Genomic DNA, 19,020 nt, shown 5'->3' with positions numbered 1-19,020 from the left:
TCTCTCTACCAGCTTATCCGGTGGCCAAGGGATGGGGCTCCCAGCATCACACTCCAGCAGAGTGGTTTTCTCAAAGGCTCATCTGGTCTGGGCACCACTCCATCTATAAAATACACTTCTGTGACTTTTCTTTGCTCTCTGGACGAAGACCCAAATTCCTCCACAGACAGTGACCCCACCCCACCCACCCCGCCCATGGCCTGGTTCCATGACCTCTCTGTGTTCATCTGATGTCACTTTTTACTGTGTGTTCATTCTGCCTTTCCACACTGCCGGCCGTCATTTAGTTCTACCTGCGTGCCGGGCTCCCGCCCATCTCTCAGATGTTCCCCTGTGTTCTTTTGTCTTCAGGACCTGCTCGTGCAGCCCCATCCTCACAGAACTAATGGGACTTATCCTCCAGATCTCAGCCTAGTCATCACCTCCTCAGGGCAGCATTTGTTTCCTGTTGACTGCCCTGCCCAGCTCATAACTCTCTGTTAAATGCTCCCCGTTACAGAACTAATTGCAGCTGAAAGTTTACATTAATTTATGTGATCCTTTGATTAATGTCTGTTTCCCCCATTCGAAGGTAAGTTCCATGGGTACAGGGACTATATTTATGTTCAGCATTGCATCTCCAGGGACTAGCACAGTTGGCACTCTATAAATTCTAATTGAAAAATAAATTAACACATGCAGCATATTTTGCAGCCATTGAAAAAATGGAAACAGATCCGTAACTCCTTATTGATTCCCAAAACATTTTCTAAGAGGGAGGGAAGGAGGCGCAGTTCTTTTTGCAGAGGAATGCCAACTAATAAATATAAAAGGAATAATAGAGGGCTTCCCTGGTGCCACAGTGGTTGGGAATCCGCCGGCCAATGCAGGGGACATGGGTTCGAACCCTGGTCCGGGAAGATCCCACATGCCACAGAGCAACTAGGCTCATGCGCCACAACTACTGAGCCTGTGCTCTAGAGCCCATACACCACAACTACTGAGCCTGCGTGCCACAACTACTGAGCCCACGTGCCTAGAGCCTGTGCTCCGCAACAAGAGAAGCCACCACAATGAAAACCCTGCACACCACAATGAAGAGTAGCCCCTGCTCACTGCAACTAGACAAAGCCCACGCACAGCAACGAAGACCCAATGCTGCCAAAAATACAAACAAACAAACAAAAAGGAATAATAGAAATTTAAGTCACCACTTCACAATCACTGCAGTAATGATTGACATAGGCAAGAATTATCAATCTATCTGTTTATGTACAGCTCTCCAGCTAAGAATGGTTTCACATTTCACATTTTTAAATGGGTAGGACTTCCTTGGTGGTGCAGTGGTTAAGAATCCACCTGCCAATGCAGGGGACACGGGTTCGAGCCCTGGTCTGGGAACATCCCACATGCCACAGAGCAACTAAGCCCGAGTGCCACAACTACTAAACCTGCACTCTCGAGCCCACAAGCCACAACTACTGAGCCCATGTGCCACAACTACTGAAGCCCACGCACCTAGAGCCAGTGCTCTGCAACAAAAGAAGCCACCGCAATGAGAAGCCCACACACCACAACAAAGAGTAGTTGCCGCTCACCACAATTAGAGAAAGCCCACATGCAGCAACGAAGACTCAGTGCAGCTAAAAATAAATTTAAAAATAAATGGTTGGGGGAGAAAAGAATATGTGACAGAGATCTTATGCAGTCTGCAAAACCTAAAATATGTACGATCTAGCCCTTTACAGAAAAGTTTGCCTACCTCTGCATTAGACGAAAGCTAGAGAACAGAATATGGAGAAATCTGGCAGGCGTGGCTTTATCTAAGTTTTAAATTTAGCAGAACAAATAGTGGGGCATACTGGCATGTAGGTCTTAACATGATACACTGATAGAATAACATCACATATGTAGTATTCTTGCCAAAAATGCATAACCTGATTCCAAGCACAAGGAAACATCATACAAACTGAAACTGAAGGAGCTTCTGCTAAACAACTGATCTCAACTCTGCAAAAATGTCAATGCCACAAAATACATAAAAAGAGGCCAGGAAACTGTTCTGGATTAAAGATCTGACAACTACATGTAATGTGTAATTATGATTGCATCTTAGATTTAAAACAAACAAACAACTGTAAAGGACATGATGGCAAGTATGGCAACAATCAGGGAAGTTTTATGTTGTTCTGTATTTACTATATCAATGTTAAATTTCTTGAGTATGATAATTATATTGCGGTCATGTAAAGGAATGTAGTTGTTCTTAAGAAATATATGCTGAATATTTAGGGGTGAAGTCTGTCATGATGTCTTCAATTTATTCTCATTTAATTTTCAAAAGGTTCAGGGGACAGAGAATGAGAGAGAGAGAAAGAATGAGTGGGGATGATGTGAAAGGGTAGAAGGGTTTTTTAAAAAACTATTTTTGCAATTTTTCTCTAGGTTTAACATTTGTTAAATAAAAAATTAGATAAAGAATGAAAACATCATACATGCTTATATAAGCATAAAAAATGAGTTTAATAAAAACCACACTGGCAGCAGTGGTTGTCAGTCACCTCTGGGGGGTAGAATGGGGTGGAATTTGAATGAGGGATAACTACTATCACATTCCTTATTCTATTTACTTCTGCCTTGTTGGCATTTGCTACAATGAGAATGTATTTTTTTAATATTTTGTATTTTAAAAAGCTTACTTTTTGTCATTTAAAAAAATGTCCATTGATTATTCATGTACAAATCAGGATTAAACATCAATGATTAAGCATCTCTCCAAGTACGCCCAATCCCTCTCACCCCCCTTCTGGAGCCCCTGGATTTCCCAGACCCAACAACCAGGCTCAGCAAGAAGCTTCTAGAACCTTGGCCCCTAGGGCTGGATGCTAAGTATTTGAATATCACTTCTCATAAAATCCATTAATATGTAGAATGAATATTAAATAAAGATTCCACCTATCTAGAGGTTAACTTGTAGATGTTTTTAAAAAGTTTACCATGATATCATACACTGTATGTACCACACATACATGATAACATAGTTTACCAGGTTATCATACACTGGACTCAGGAAGAGTTAACTGAAGGGGGGAAGGAGAAGGAAGAGAAATAAGGGGAAGAGTTGGGAGAAAATAACCTGATTCCTTATTTTTCAGAGGAAAGGTTCAAATAGGACCTGTTTCATTTCAAACTGTTTAATTGAAAAACATGTTTAAGCATGTAAAATACAGTTATAAATTAGTGGAACTAAATATCCATATAACATACATTCCAAAGCACCAAAGAGAAAAATAGATTTTTTTTAATATATTTATTTGGCTGTGTTGGGTATTCGTTGCTTTGCACGGGCTTCAGTAGTTGTGGCGCACAGGCTCAGTTGCTCCACGGCATATGGGATCTTCCCAGACCAGGGATCGAACCTATATCCCCTGCACTGGCAGGTGGATTCTTAACCACTGTGCCCCAGGGAAGTCCAAAAAAAGATTTTTAATTGTATGACATATAATCAAAATGTGACGTTATTCTTCTCTTATCAGATTGACAGGAGTTAAAAATATAGAGAAAATCCACTATGAGTGAAGAAATAGGAAAATGTTCCCTTAGTCAATGTTGGTGAGATTGTAAATTGTACCTGTTTTCAAGACGGAAACTGGACAATGTGTATCAAAATTTAAATGTACATGGGCATACTCTTGGACGCAGAATTTCAGTTCTAAGCATTTATCCTGAAGTGATAATCAGTCTATTGAATAAATATGTTTCTAAGGATATGAAATACTGCATAGTATTGAAAATTGAAAGCAAAATAGAAGCCCATCCATAAACAACTCAATGATTAAAGCCTGGTACATCCATATAATGAATAATATTAACTGACATGGAAAGACGCATTTGACTTATTGTTCAGTGATTAATGCACATTACAAAATAGTTTGCCTAGTATGATACCATTTATTCAAAGTTATATACATTTTAATTGCATGTATAGGACCCAGCAATTTCTTTCATAAGTATATAACCAATAAAAAAGGCATACATTTGCTCGTAAAAGACATACACTCAAGTATTTATAGCAGCACTATTCATAATAGCCCCAAACTAGAAGCCATCCAGATGCCTACCAACAATAAAATGGATAAATTATGATATATTCACACAATGGAGTGAGAATGAACCTCCACTGTGAATGAACTACATACAACCCCTAAAATGTTATGGACGAACCTCACAAATACAACATTGAGTGAAAGCAGAAAGATAAAGCTGAACACGTGCTCATGATTACATTTAAATAAAATTTTGAATCTGGCAAAAGTAATCTATGCCATTAGAAGTCAAGACAGTAGTCATCCTTGGGTTGGTGGGGAGTGGGTAATGACTGGGAGTGGATACGAAGATGCCTTCTGGAATGCGTCAAGCTTTTGTTAACTGACTGAGTCCTGGTTATGTGGGTGTGTTCAATTTGTGGTAATCTGTACACTTATGATTTGCGCACTTTTCTGGACACATACACACACACAAAGACACACAAAGGGTATACACACACAGAAAGATGTCAGGAAGGATGCTGGCAGAAATGTTAATAGTGGTCTTATCTGGAGAGGGAGTTTAGCATTATTTGGCTTCCTCTGTATAATTTGTCTGTATCAATAGATTTATATACAAAAAAATACAACTTAACGGAAGGGATGAAAATAAATTTACTGAATGAACATTCACCTCAAGAAGTCAGAAAAATAAACAATCAAAATGGGAAAAAGGTTGAATGCAGTCATCAAGAGCTAAAAAACAATCAGAAAATATGGAGGTAGCCTGGAAGTGCTTGATACATTTGATTTCAAATGACCACTAATGAACTTATGATTTTACAGAAAAAGACAAAGTGGAAAATAGCATTTAACCACAAACCAAAGAATTAGGGGATTTCTCCTGATTTCACCGTCACAGAGAATGAGTTGAAAACTCGTTTTAAAAACAGGCTTATTGAGATATAATTTACATATATTAAACTGCATATAAAGTGTACAATTTGATAAGTGTTTAATGCATGTATACACCTGTGAAACAATCACCACAATCAAGATGACAAATATATCCACTGCCTCCCAGTTTCCTCATATCTCTTTGTAATCCCTTCCTTCCTCTTACTTCACCTTTTCCTCTCACCCACAGGAACCATTACAGTTTCTATTTTCTAGAATTTATAGAAACAGAATTGTACTATATGCACTTTTGTTATCTGGCTTCTTTACTGTAGTATAATTATTTTTAAAATCATCTGTAATTTTGTATGTAACAATAGTTTGCTGAGTAGCATTATACTGTATGAATAGATCGTAATTTGTTAATCCACTAACCTATTTTTTTTGAATTTTTTAACATCTTTATTACAGTATAATTGCTTTACAATGGTGTGTTAGTTTCTGCCTTATAACAAAGTGAATCAGTTATACATATACATATGTCCCCCCTATCTCTTCCCTCTTGCATCTCCCTCCCTCCCACCCTCCCTATCCCACCCCTCTAGGTGGTCACAAAGCACGGAGCTGATCTCCCTGTGCTATGCGGCTGCTTCCCACTAGCTATCTGTTTTACGTTTGGTAGTGTATATATGTCCACGCCACTCTCTCACCTTGTCCCAGCTTACCCTTCCCCCTCCCCGTGCCCTCAAGTCCATTCTCTACTAGGTCTGCATCTTTATTCCACTAACCTATTGATGGACATTTAAGTTGCTTCCAGTTTTGACTATTACAAATAAAGCTGCAATGAGCAGTCATGTTTAAGTCTTTGTATGAACGTTTGCTTTCATTTCTGTTGGTTAAATGTCTAGAAGTGGCATGGCAGATCATATGACAGATGTATAAAGAATGTAAAAAATAATGTATTAAGATGTATGTTTAACTGTTTAAAAAAACTGTCAAATTGTTACACAAAGTGGTTCTACCATTTTACATTCCCACCAGCAGTGTGAGCGTCCCGGCAGTTCTGCTTTCTCACCATGGCTTGGTATAGTCGGTCATTGTAATTTTAGATATTTTAATAGGTGTGTAATGGCGCCTCATCATATTTTTGATTTGCATTTCCCTAATGATTGATGATGTTGAATATCTTCTCAGGGGCTTATTTGCCATCTGTATATCTTCTTTGGTGAATTATCTGTTTATATCTTTTATACACATTTATATTGGGTTGTTTTTTATTGAAATTGGAGAGCTCTTTATATGTTTTATTATATATAAATTTATTTACTTTTATTTATTTATTTTTGGCTGTGTTGGGTCTCCGTTGCTGCGCGTGGGCTTTCTCTAGTTGCGGCAAGCGGGGGCTACTCTTCATCGTGGTGTGCGGGCTTTTCATTTCGGTGGCTTCTCTTGTTGCGGAGCACGGGCTCTAGGCGCATGGGCTTCAGTAGTTGTGGCACGCGGGCTCAGTAGTTGTGGCTCACGGGCTCTAGAGCACAGGAGAAAGCTCTTTATATGTTTTGGATACAAGTCTTTTATAAGATATGTGATTTATAAATATTTTCACTGAGTCTGTGGCTTGTCTTTTCATTCTCTTAACAGTATCTTCCAAAGAGAAAGTTCTTAACTTTGATGAAGTCTAGTTTATTGACTTGTGCTTTTATGGATCATTCTTTTGGGGTCATATTTTTTAAATATTTGCCTAATCCAAGGTCACAAAGTTTTTCTCCTATGTTTTCTTCTAGAAGTTTTATAATTTTTTTCTTTAAATTTAGGTCTATGATTCATTATGAGTTGAGTTGCATATATAGTGAGATGTAAGGATTGAAGAATATATGTATATATGTATGTATTACATATGGGTATCCAGGTGTTTCAACAGGTTTTGTTGACAAAACTATGCTTTCTCCATTGAACTGCCTTTGCACTTTTCTTGAAAAATCAATTGACCAGGCTTCCACTTCTGGGTAAGATGAAGTAAACATACTGCACCTATATCTTCCACTGAAGGAAGCCTAAAGTCAGAGCAGAATTCATGAAGCACCTATTTGAGAACTCTGAAAATAACTCCTAACAGGCAGATTGAGGAAGAACATGAAAACTCAAAAGACCACCAAATGATGGTGAGTTTATCCTTTCTTTCTTCTGGTATTTACAGGCTTGAATTCAGTGCAGTCTGACACTTGAAAGTGAGCATTAGCACAACAGAGGGGGCTCCAGGAGATGCCTCAAGTTCTGGGTGGATGAATAGGAAAGTGGTTTCCAAACACACACACACACAGAATGGAATTTCCCCATCATTCTTTACTTTTTCTCTGTGCTTTTGTGCCTCAGCTCCCAAACAATCCTTGGAAGCAGAAGTACCAGTGGCAAGGAGAGCTGGTTGGAGCCTAAAACTTTGAGGAAGGAAAACCATCCTCTATGATCAGATAATATGTGGTCCCAAAAGCACAGCAAGAATCTCCATTTCTTCTTGTCTCCCTCTGTCCTCCCTTGGCTTGTCCCGGACATAAGTGCAGTTGCACAAAGGGTACAGTAGATTGGGGTAACTAAAGTTGCAGCTTTCTAGCTAGAGGACCAAATTAGAGGGTATCAGAGAAGTAAAAACTGCTGAAAAGATCATGGGTACAAAAAATTTGCTAAAGTGGTTACTTCGAATTTTTTATGAACTTTGGGACTCAATTCCACATAAGTAGATTGATCTGACCTTAACGAGCACACAGAGACTTTGAGAACTGAATAATGGATTATATAATAGACCAGGTGCCGAACTAGTCATTGGTATCACACACCAGTGTGACAGATCTGAATAGCAATGCAAAGGCTTTGAAAACTTAACTGCAACTGGAACTACAACCAACATAAAATTGGTCAGAACTTGAGGCCTGAATCCAACCAGGCTGATTGCCTGCTAAAACACACCAAAAAATCAACATTATCCATAGTGTATAAACAAGACCCTGAACCACATAACAAAGTATTCTAAATGCCCAGTATACAATCCTAAATTCTCAAAATACAAAGAACCAAGAAAATCTAAACTTGCTTGGAATAAAATAATCAACAAATGTCAATGCCAAAAGCACACAGACATTGGAATTCTGACAGATATTTTAAAGCAGCTATCATAAAATTCTCCAAGTAAAGGTGAAAACTTTTGAAAAGAATGAAAAGAGAGAAAGCCTCAGCAAAGAAATAGAAGATATAAAGAATAACAAAACAGAAATTTCAGAACTTAAAAATACAGTAACCAAAATGAAAACACACTTGATGAGTGCCACATGAGATGATAAAGGAAGGAGCCAGAAATCTTGAAGATAGACCCACAGAAATCATGCAATCTGAACAACACATAAAAAAAAGTTTGAAAAAAAAGTGAACAGAGCCTAATAGACCTATGAGACAATGCCAAAAGGTATAATACTATTCACGTTACCAGAGTCCTAAAGGAGAAGAAAAAGACTGTGGTATAGAAAAAGTAAAGATATGATGGCTGAAAACTTCCCAAACTTGGCAAAAGATATGAACCTACAGATCCAAGAAGCTCAGAGAACTACAACAGGGTAAATCCAAAGAAATCATGCCAAACACACCATCAATTGATGAAACTAAGACAAAAAAAATTTTGAAATCAGACAAACGAAAATGGTCCACTGCTTGTAGGAGAACAATGTGAATCACATAACTGTGGATTTCTCATGAGAAGTCATGAAGGTCGGAAGGAAATGGAACAATACTTTTAAAGTGCTGAAAGAAAAGAACTGCTGACCAAGATTCCTGTATACAGTAAAAATATCCTTCAAGAATGAAGGTGACATAAAGACATTCTCAGATGCAGGAAAATGAAGAGAATTTCTTGCCAGCATACGTGCTCTAAAAGAAGTTCTTCAGACAGAAGGTAAATGATACAAAGGAAACTTGGAACATTGGGAATGAAGGGAAAGAAACATAAAGGTAAATATCAGAGTTAATGTAATAGACTATATTCTTCTTCTGTTGAAATATGCTTAATGGATGAAAGTAACAATTATAACACTATCTGAGGGGGTTTCCAATGTATGTAGAAGTAATATATAAGACAACCACTACACAAAAGAAGAGAATAAAGGGCCTACATGGTGGCAAGATTTCTACTTTCCACTTGAAGTGATAAAACAGGGAGTGATATCAGTGAAAATGACAGAGTAGGGAACTCTACAATTCTGCCCTTACAAAAAAGTAACGAAAACAACTGGCCAAAAAAAGAGAGAGAGAATTCACTATTTTGGAAGTCTGGAAACTAGCCAAAAGCTTCCAGAAACCAGGAACCACTTACTCAAGAAAAATGGGTGAATCTTGGTAAGAACAATGAGCTTTGTGGTGTGTTAACTTATCCTAGTCCCTGTCTCCCAGATCAGTAGTAGCCTTGAAAATGTCACTCCACATCTTCAGTTCTGGTACCAGAGATAGCAGAATGGATCTCACTCACAAATAATTTAATTATTTTGCTTGATTCTGTACTTGTCTGGTGCCTCAAAAGACTTGACTTTATCTCATCTAACTTGGAACTTGTTCAGTTCTAAAGCCACTGCCCAGGAGTCATTAGTTGAAAACATTTTCAGACAAATGTTTAGCTACTGCTGTGTTAAACCAGTGGATAAGAGTCGGGGTAAACAATAGATTAACCAAAAAGTTTGGGAGGAAAGCCTGGGAAACTGGATGTTTGGGGGAAAAAGGACTTTGAAAAGTTCTAATATATTCCTGGGAATTTAGAAGGCAACATGCATTCCCAGGGTTGTGGGCATGCTCAGGAAAGACCTGAGTACTTTCCTGAAAGTACTCACCTCTGGCTGATCTTTAGGCTCTATTCAAGCAGGAAGTGAAGACTGAGGCTGAGTCATTAACTTCCTGACTGAATGTTAAAGGCATACCCCAACTGAGCCCCTCTGCAAAGACTGGGAAATTTGTTGGCTCCAAGAATTTAAGGAAATCTCTGTCCCTCGTTGGCTGACTACTAAGTTAACAGAAAAGGGACTTCTGTGGCCACCCATGACAAAGACTACAGACTTTACAAAAGTAGTTCAGAGAAGTCACTAAACAAACAAAAACTAACAACTAAAACAAGTAGCAACAACAAGTCCTGGGGAGAGGAAGGGGATCTAAATTCCAAAATTTTCCCATTATAATAGTCAAAATGTCTAGTATTTAAGAAAAAATATAAGACATGCAAAGAAACCAGAAAGTATGGCTCATATGGTCCTCAGAGAAAAAGACAATCAATAGAAACTACACTCGAGGGAGCTGAGATGTTGGACTCACTAGACAGACTTTAAATTAACTATTTTTAAACTGTTTAAATAGCTAAAGGAAAATATATCTAAAGAACTAAAGAACAGTATTCTCCAAACTGACCTACAGATTTAATGAAATCTATATCAAAATTTCCACTGACTTTTTAGAAAAATGGACAAGCTTATCCTAAAATTCATATGGAATTTCAAGGGACCCTGAATATCCAGACAGTCTTGAAAAAGAGAACAAAGTTTGAGGACTCACAATTCCTGATTGCAAAACTTATTACAAAGCTATAGTTATTAACACAGTGTGGTACTGGCATAAGGATAAAAATATATATCAATGGAATAGAATTGAGAGTCCAAAAAAATAAAACCCATATGTTTATGATCAATTGATTTTTGACAAGGTGCCAAGATCATTCACTGGGGAAAAAACAGTCTTTTCAACAAGTGGTGTGGGGACAACTGGATATCCATAACGCAAAAGGACAAATGTGAATACCTACTTCACCCCATATATGAAAATAAACTCAAAGTGTATCAAAGACACAAATGAAAGAGCTAAAACTATAAAATTCTTAGAAGGAAATATAGGTATAAATCTTCATGACCTTGGGTTAGGCAACAGCTTCTTAAATATGACACAGAAATCACAAGCAGTGAACGAATAAACAGATAAATTGGACTTCATTTAAATTAGAAACTTCTGTGAATCAAAGGACACTATCGAGAAAAGACAACCCACAGAATGGGAGAAAATATTTACAAATCAAATATCTGATAATGGTATAATATCTAGAATATAAAGAACTCTTTCAACTCAATAACAAAAAGACAACACATTTTAAAATGAGCAAAGGATTTAAATAGCTATTTCTTCAAAGAAGATCTACAAATGATCAGTAGATACACAAAAAGATGCTCAATGTCATTAGTCATTAGAGAAATGCAAATCAAAACCAAAATGAGATCAAAATCCACTAGGATGGCAATAATAAAAAAAATTTTAAATAATAATAGTGAAAGTAATAAATGTTGGCAAGGATGTGGAGACATTGTAACTCTTGTGCATTCCTGGTGGGAATGTAAAATGATATCATGACTTTGGGAAACAGTTTGGCAATTTTTCAAAAAGTTAACATAGAGCTACCATTCAACCTAGTAATTCCGCTCCTGGGATATACAAAAAGAACTGAAAACATATGTCCACACAAAACTTATCCATGAATGTTCTTAGCAGCATTATTCATAATAGCTAAAAACTGGAAACACCCCAAATGTCCACCAATTGATGAATAAACAAAATATAGTGTATCCATACAATGGAATATTACTCGGCCAAATAAAAGAATGAAGCACTGATACATGCTACAGCATGGCTGAATCTGAACGCATTATGCTAAGTGAAAGAAATCAGATACAAAAGGCCACTTATGGTATAATTCCATTTATAAGAAATGTCCAGAATAGACACATCCGTAGAGACAAAGTGTAGATTAGTGGTTGCCATAGAATGGGGAGAAGAGGGAAACGGGAGGTATGGGATTTCTGTTTGGGTTGATGGAAATGTTCCAGAATTAGTTAGCTGTAATAGCTGTACAACACTATGAATATACTATCAACCACTGAGGTATACACTTTAAAATGTTGAATATTATGCTATTCTATGATATTTATGTCAATAAAACAATTTTTAATAAACAAATTTTTAAAATACGGATTCTAATTAGATTGTGAAAAGTTCATTATGTATATTGTGATTCCTAAATCAAAAGTAGAAATATTATGCAAAGAGATATAGTAAAAAATAATGGATAAATTACAATGAAATACTAAATGAACAAATAACCCAAAAGAAGGAAGGAGTGGGGAACAGAAGAATGAAAACAAAGTACATAAACACTAAGAAACAATAAAATTATAGACATAAATCCAAATATATTAATAATTACATTAAATATAAAGGGTCTAGGTACAATGAAAAGACAGAGATTGCCAGAATGGATAAAGATTATGACTGAACTATATGCTATCTATAAGAAACTAATTTCATATGTATTGATATAGGTAGGTTATAAGTAAAAGAATCGAAAAAAGATATACAATGCAAATACTAATCAAGAGAAAGTTAAAGTTGCAGTATTAATATCAGACAAAGTAGAAATCTGAGCAAAAAAATTACCATGCACAAGTAGAAGCTTAGATTTGAGACCTTAGGTTTGAGACCTTTCTTCTTTTCTAAAATGGATATTTAGTGCTATAAATTTTTCTTTAAGTACTGGTATAGCTACGTGCCACATATATTTTCATTCAGTTCAACATACTTTCCGTTTCTCTTTTGAGTTCTTTGACTCATAGGTAATGTATGTAGAAGTACATTATTTATCTCCCAAATACTTTGGGGTTTTTCTAAATATCTGCCTGCTATTGATTTGTAATTTAATTTCATGATGATATTTGAACATATCTTCCGTGATTTGAATTCTAAGTTATTTATTTATTTATAGCCCACAGTATGATACATCTTGGTAAGTGTTCCATATTTACATAAAAAGAATGTGTATTCTGCTGCTGTTGGAAGTATTCTATAAACTCTAATTACATCAAGTTGAATGGTAGTGTTATTCAACTCAAGTCTGTGACAGTGTTAAGATATCCAACCATAACTGTAGATATGTCTATTTCTCCTTAAAGTCATATCAGTTTTTACTCCAGCATTTTAAAGCTCTGCTATGTCTGAGGTCCTCCTCCCCGCACTGAGGGCTGGAAACCCTTCAGGCAGTAATTTGGGGCAATCATAGCACTCACTTTGTTTCCTGTTTCTTAGGTCTCCCTATTTTTCATTGTCCTATTATAATACCTTGAAAACCATTGTTTCATATACTTATCTAGTTTCTGTTGTTGTTGTTGTTACTGTTTCAGATGAAGGCTATCAGATGACACTGTAATATGTAGGAAGGGAAATGTTGTCCTAAAGGCTCAGGGAAAGAGCCTGTTCTTGAAGATGTCATCTTAAGAAACAGAAGTAAATTTTAGAAACCATGTCCTCGGAGTCATAATAAGGATAAAGAAGGCGTGAACTTTGTGAGACGGGGACACAGAGAGAGCAAATCAAGGTGAAGGCAAAGAGGCCAACAGGAAAAGGAGGAAAAAGGAAAGAAATATCTGGCAGAATGCAGGTCCTCATCAGAGGCAATAAAGAGTAGATGTTTCATTGGAAAACAAATCAAAGCTTTGATGTGGGAGAAAAATGAGAAGAGCCCTCTCAGAATACACAAGGAAAGGACAGAGATATTAATATGTTGAAAGAAAAATGTATTATGTATGTAGGGCGAAGAAATGGAGATGCAACCTAATGGAGAATTATAGGTGGTCCCAAGAAATAAACCAAAACTATAGAAAAGCAGTTATAATTTAAAAAAAAGAAAAAATTTTGAATTGATTAAAAAATAAGGATGAAGATCAAAGTGGATCACATGTTGCTGGCAAAATTAATAAGAAGAAACTCACACATAGAGATGTGCTGTTAAAATTTTTTTAATTCAAGGTTGGGGGCGGGGGGGATCACTGTAATGTATAGGCAATACACAACACAAAACAAAAAAAAACTCAAGCCTCTCGGAAGGACTCTAAGTTGAATCAATACTGTACGTGTTGGTGACAAGCCCTCTAGCTGATTGAAGTCCATGGGCATGGTCCAGTCATGTCCCAGCCCTGGCCACATCCACAAGGATCAGCAATAGAAACTTTCCTATCAGGCACCAGAGGTTCACAGGAGAGGAGGTATCACCTTGATGATGAAAGATGATGAAAATAGAAATATGTCAACCGTCAGGTACACAGGCATGTGAGAAACACCTCTGGAGACTTTGGTGAGCTTAGGTTCCTCAAAAGTGAGGGGCAGGCAGTCAGAAAAATGACTACTTGGTGACTGTTCTCATCACTGCTTTTAAAACTCAGGTCTATTTTTGGTTAGAATGTGAGCCCTGGAGAGCAGGACCTATGTGATACTGTCTCCACTTTTGTCCTCTGTAGCTGGCACAGAAGGTCCTTGTGTAGCTGCAAATACAGGTCTTTATTCACACCTCCTGGGGGTTGTTCTGGGAAGGGGTGGAGGTAGCCTTTATACTGAGGAGAAAAGTCCTATATAAACATTGAGTCCTGCCCAGTCTAGAGAAACAGCGGTGAATTCATAGCTAATTTCCAATCCATAGTGTAGCTAAGGGTGGGAATATAGAGCAGGTTGACCCTGTTGTAACATGATCATCATCACATAATCCGCATTTCTTGTGCATAATTGCATCCCTGAGAATGACTTAGAGAAAGAAGGAGGCAAAATGCTTTCTCCATTATGGGCAGGGGACATTTTGCAGATTATGTTACCCTTAATAAAATAGTTTTCTTGTTTTATATGGACTTATCCTGAACTATCTCTGGGAATTACTGATTGTCCTTGTGGGGTGAGTATCTGCAAATGTGCGCATGCATGCATATTCCCTCCTAGGAGACCAGAAGATCACAAGGAGAATGAAAGCATATGTTGATTTCAACAAATAGAGCTGGAACAATTGGAGATCCATGTGCAAAAAAAAAAAAAAGAACCTAGACACAGAAATTACACCTTTCATAAAAATTAATTCAAATGGATCACAGGCCTAAATGCAAAATGCGAAACTATAAAATTTCTAGGAGAAAATCTAGATGATCTTGTGTTTGGTAATGAGCTTTCAGGTAAAACACCAAAAGCATGATCCATGAAAGAAAAACTTGGTAAGTTGAATTTTATTAAGAGCAAAATCTTCTGCTCTGCAAAAGACACTGCTAAGAGAATGAAAAGACAAAACAACAAATTGGGAAAAAGTATCTGAAAAACATGTACCTGATAAAGGACTTACAGACAAAATACACAAAGAAATCTTGAAACTCAGCAATAAAAAGAGCAAACAACCCAATGAAATATATGGGGAAAAGGTGTGAACAGACACCTCACCAAAGGAAATATACAGACGGCAAACAAGCATATGAAAAGATGCTCCAAGTCATACGTCATCAGGAAATGCAAATTAAAACAACAATGAGATAACACTGCACGCCTATCGGAATGGCTAAAACCAAAAACAAAAACGACAATACCAATTGCTATCAAAAATATGAAGCAAAAGGAATTTTCTTCCTTGCTGGTGTAATACAAATACGGTACAGCCACCTTGGAAGACAGTTGGGAAATTTCTTACGAAGCTAAGCATAGTCTTAGCATACCATACAGCAATCATGCTCCTAGGTATTTAGCCAACTAATTTGAAACATTATGTCCACAAAAAATCTGCATGCTGTTTTATAGCGCTATATTTACTTGTAAATATATTTATATGTACAAATGTAAATATATAATATATAGATTTATAGCAGCTTTATTCATAATCACCAAAGCATCAGAAGCAACTTCAATAGGTAAATAAACTGTGGTGCATCTATAAAATGGAATATGATTCAGCAATAAAAAGAAATGAGATACCAAGCCACAAAAAGACATAGACGGATCTTAAACGGGTATTTGTAAATGAAAGGAGCCAATCTCAAAAGGCTACATACTGTATGGTTCCAATTATTTGACATTCTGGAAAGGCAAAACTGTAGATAAAGAAAAGATCACTGGTTGCAGAAGTTCAGAAATCAAGGAGGAAGACTGACCAGGTGAAGCTCAGGGTATTTTTAGGGCAGCAAAACTATTCCGTATGATACTGTCATTGTGGATACATGACAATAGGCACTTGTCAAAATCACTTCAGCACACAGTGAACCTTAATGTATGCAACGTTAAGAAATCAGGAGGTCAGCAGATATCCAGGATGGAACGCAGAATGTGACAAATCAATTTGTATTACACATGTATGAAGCAACCTCACGGAAGGGAGGAGTGCTGACATAAGTAACTTTGGAAATGAGCGGAATTTGGAAAACTAAAGGCAAAGGTGCTATAAAGCATTTTAGTTGATAAAGTTGTTTCCCACAGGTGTACGTGTGAACAGTTCTGATACTGCTATACATGTTAGCGCAGTTAAACAATTAAGTAAATGGATGGTGGATGATAGGAGCTAGATTTCTCTCTGTTGGAGTGGGAGTTTACAGGTAAGAAAGGGAAGGCTGGTAGAAGGATCCTTGTGGTAATGGAGTAGCGCTGGAGACATCAGTATAGAGCTATATTTAGCTTGATATAGCTACAGATGTTACATATAGAAATATGTATAGATATGTGTATATACACAGGTTAATACCTACATATATTTTTTCTTGCTCTGTTAGCTGAGAGGGCCTAGAAGCAACAATGCTTCAGTAGCAACAAGCATGCCTAGGGCTCAGACCTTGGTTTCTAACACCATTCTCTAATAAAAGAAACCAGGCCAGGAAACTGGGTCAGGAAATACACAAGATGAGCCTGGAGCATCCTGTAGCGTAAGGAAGTGAGAAAGTGTTCGAAACACAGGAGCCAAGAGCTCCCAGTGGCTAAGGCTACAACCATTTGAGCAACAAAAGAAAGCTGTATTGCATCTTTACCTAAAATATGAAATAAATACCCATAAGTCCATACTAAATAAATGCATGATTGCAGAAATAAATAAATGGGGAAAAAGGGACAAAATCTCCTGTACAGAATAATTCCAAATAATTAATGTAGATACTCTGCCTTCATGGAGATGCAGCATAACTCCTCATTTCTTGGGTAGCCTGTGTAGAGCAGCTTCCTTCCAAAGAGTACAGTATGCAAAAGGGAAAAATTAGTAACTTCAGAGTGAAGAATCCTGACAAACACACCTCAGCCAGGTGATCAGGGTCAACGTCAACGTCGATTAGACATGTTGATATTACGCACCCTTGGTATGATGTGATGAAAAGGGCACTTGACTTTTGTCGTCTTCCTCCCCCATCCCATAACCCCAGCCTAATCATGAGAAAAGCAGCAGACAAATCCCAACTGAGGGACATTCAATGTCCCCAATTGAGGACATTGCGGAGCACAGGCTCTGGACGTGCAGGCTCAGCAGCCATGGCTCACGGGCCCAGCCGCTCCGCGGCATGTGGGATCTTCCCGGACCGGGGCACGAACCCGTGTCCCCTGCATCGGCAGGCGGACTCTCAACCACTGCGCCACCAGGGAAGCCCTAATTTGTGTTTTTATTTGCCAGTATAATTTACCTACAGTGGCCTGCAAACTTTTTCGATCTAAAAAGTACATTTTACATCACAATCCAACAAACACACACACATATGTAATATGTATACATATATAAAAATGAAACAAAAGTTTTGCCAAAAACGTCTACCCTGAGTGTTCTTTTTTTTTTTTTTAAGACTTTTTTTTTAAACCAAGGATGAACTGCACTGACACATCATAAGTACCAAAGTCCCCAGTTCATCTTAGGGTTCACTTTAATGAAGTGAACAGTATTGCACGTTCTATGGATCTGGACAAAAGTATAATGACATATATCCATCATTATAACGTCATACAAAGTATTTTCGTTGCTCATAAAAACTTCTGTACTCTTGGGTATTCATCTCCCTTCTCCCCACAAACTCCTAGCAACCATTGATCTTTTTATTGTCCCAACTGAAGAACATTCTACAAAATACCTGACCAATACCCCTCAAAACTATCAAAGTCGTCAAAAACAAGAAAAGTCTGAGAAACTGTCACAGGCAAGAGGAGCCCGAAGACATGACAACTAAATGTAATGTCATATCCTGGATGAGATCCCGGAACAGAAAAAGGACATGAGATAGAACCTAAGGAAATGTGAACAAAGTATGGACCTTAGGTAATAATACTGTAACAATATTGATTCATTAATTGCAACACACATACCGTATTTGTGTGAAATGTGAATGGGAGGAACCTGAGTGTTAGGTATATGGGAACTCAATTATCATCTCAATTTTTCTGTAAATCTAAAAGTGTTCCCCAAAAATAAAATTTATTTTTCAAAAAATGTTTAGTCTCTCATGTTGTCTCCCATAGGTGATGTGTCTTGTCACACAGGCAGAGGTATCCTGCCGGCCTCCAAACCTGAAGTTTAGAACTGGCGGATTGGGGGTCCTTCTTGTTGTTGGTGCAATGCTCCCAGGAGTCCTGGTATCTGCCCTTCCTGTTTGGCCTCCTCTCAGCTCTGTGTGTCTGACATCCCTGGGTCTCTGCTTTACCCTCCATCCAAGTCTGGCCCAGGAGTCTACACCCATCCTCTGTTCTGGGGACACCTTGGCGTTGCCTCTGTGGCAGACCAGCCGCCTCTTCATTCAGTGTCTCTGCCCCACAGCTACCCTGTTCCACTCTCCACACACTGAACCAGACCAGAGGTGACGTCTTGGGGCAGGTGCCCTATGTGGTGGGCTCCCAAGGTCCCCATGGAGGGCTGAGATCAGAGCCTCTGTCCTTAGTGCTGACCTCATGCAGCCCCTGGGCTCCGAGAAGAAGATGGAAGCAGCGTGTCCCTTAGCTCTCCTGCCTGTTTCTCATTTCTCCTCCTCCCTCCAACCTCTAACCAGAAAATAAAGAAGTTTCCTTTACTTCTCCTGTGTCATCTGCTCCTTCTTCCCGGCTCCAGCCTCAACGTTAAGCCTGAAAGGTGGTCAGAGATACCTTCTTTACACCACGAGAAGAATCCAAAGGTCTGAGTCTTCCCGATGAACTTTAATCTTGCAAGATTTCTCTGCCCATGAAGTCTGGCTTGGAAGCCCATTGCCTCCCCAAGAAATCAAACACCTGTCATCCTGCCCTGGGGTAGGAAGGCTCTTGACTTAGCCTCAGC

General features: G+C 38.1%; 2 protein-coding genes across 3 annotated transcripts in view; both read right to left on the bottom strand.

Moving 5' to 3' along the window:
- Nucleotides 1–19,020, bottom strand: part of CALN1 (calneuron 1) — a 495,446-nt gene that overhangs the window by 399,801 nt on the left and 76,625 nt on the right. The gene's annotated exons all lie outside the window — the stretch shown is intronic.
- LOC307198930 (S-adenosyl-L-methionine-dependent tRNA 4-demethylwyosine synthase TYW1) overlaps nucleotides 13,977–19,020 on the bottom strand; it is a 286,923-nt gene continuing 281,879 nt past the window's right edge. The window contains exon 16 of the mRNA XM_079946281.1: nucleotides 13,977–14,006. Within this exon, the coding sequence (XP_079802407.1) occupies nucleotides 13,986–14,006 (21 nt within the window). The 3' untranslated portion in view covers nucleotides 13,977–13,985. The remainder of the gene's footprint in view (nucleotides 14,007–19,020) is intronic.

This window comes from Stenella coeruleoalba (genome assembly GCF_951394435.1).
Source record: "Stenella coeruleoalba genome assembly, chromosome: 15".
NCBI classification, from domain to species: Eukaryota; Metazoa; Chordata; class Mammalia; order Artiodactyla; family Delphinidae; genus Stenella; species Stenella coeruleoalba.
This window is presented reverse-complemented; position numbering and strand designations above follow the sequence as displayed.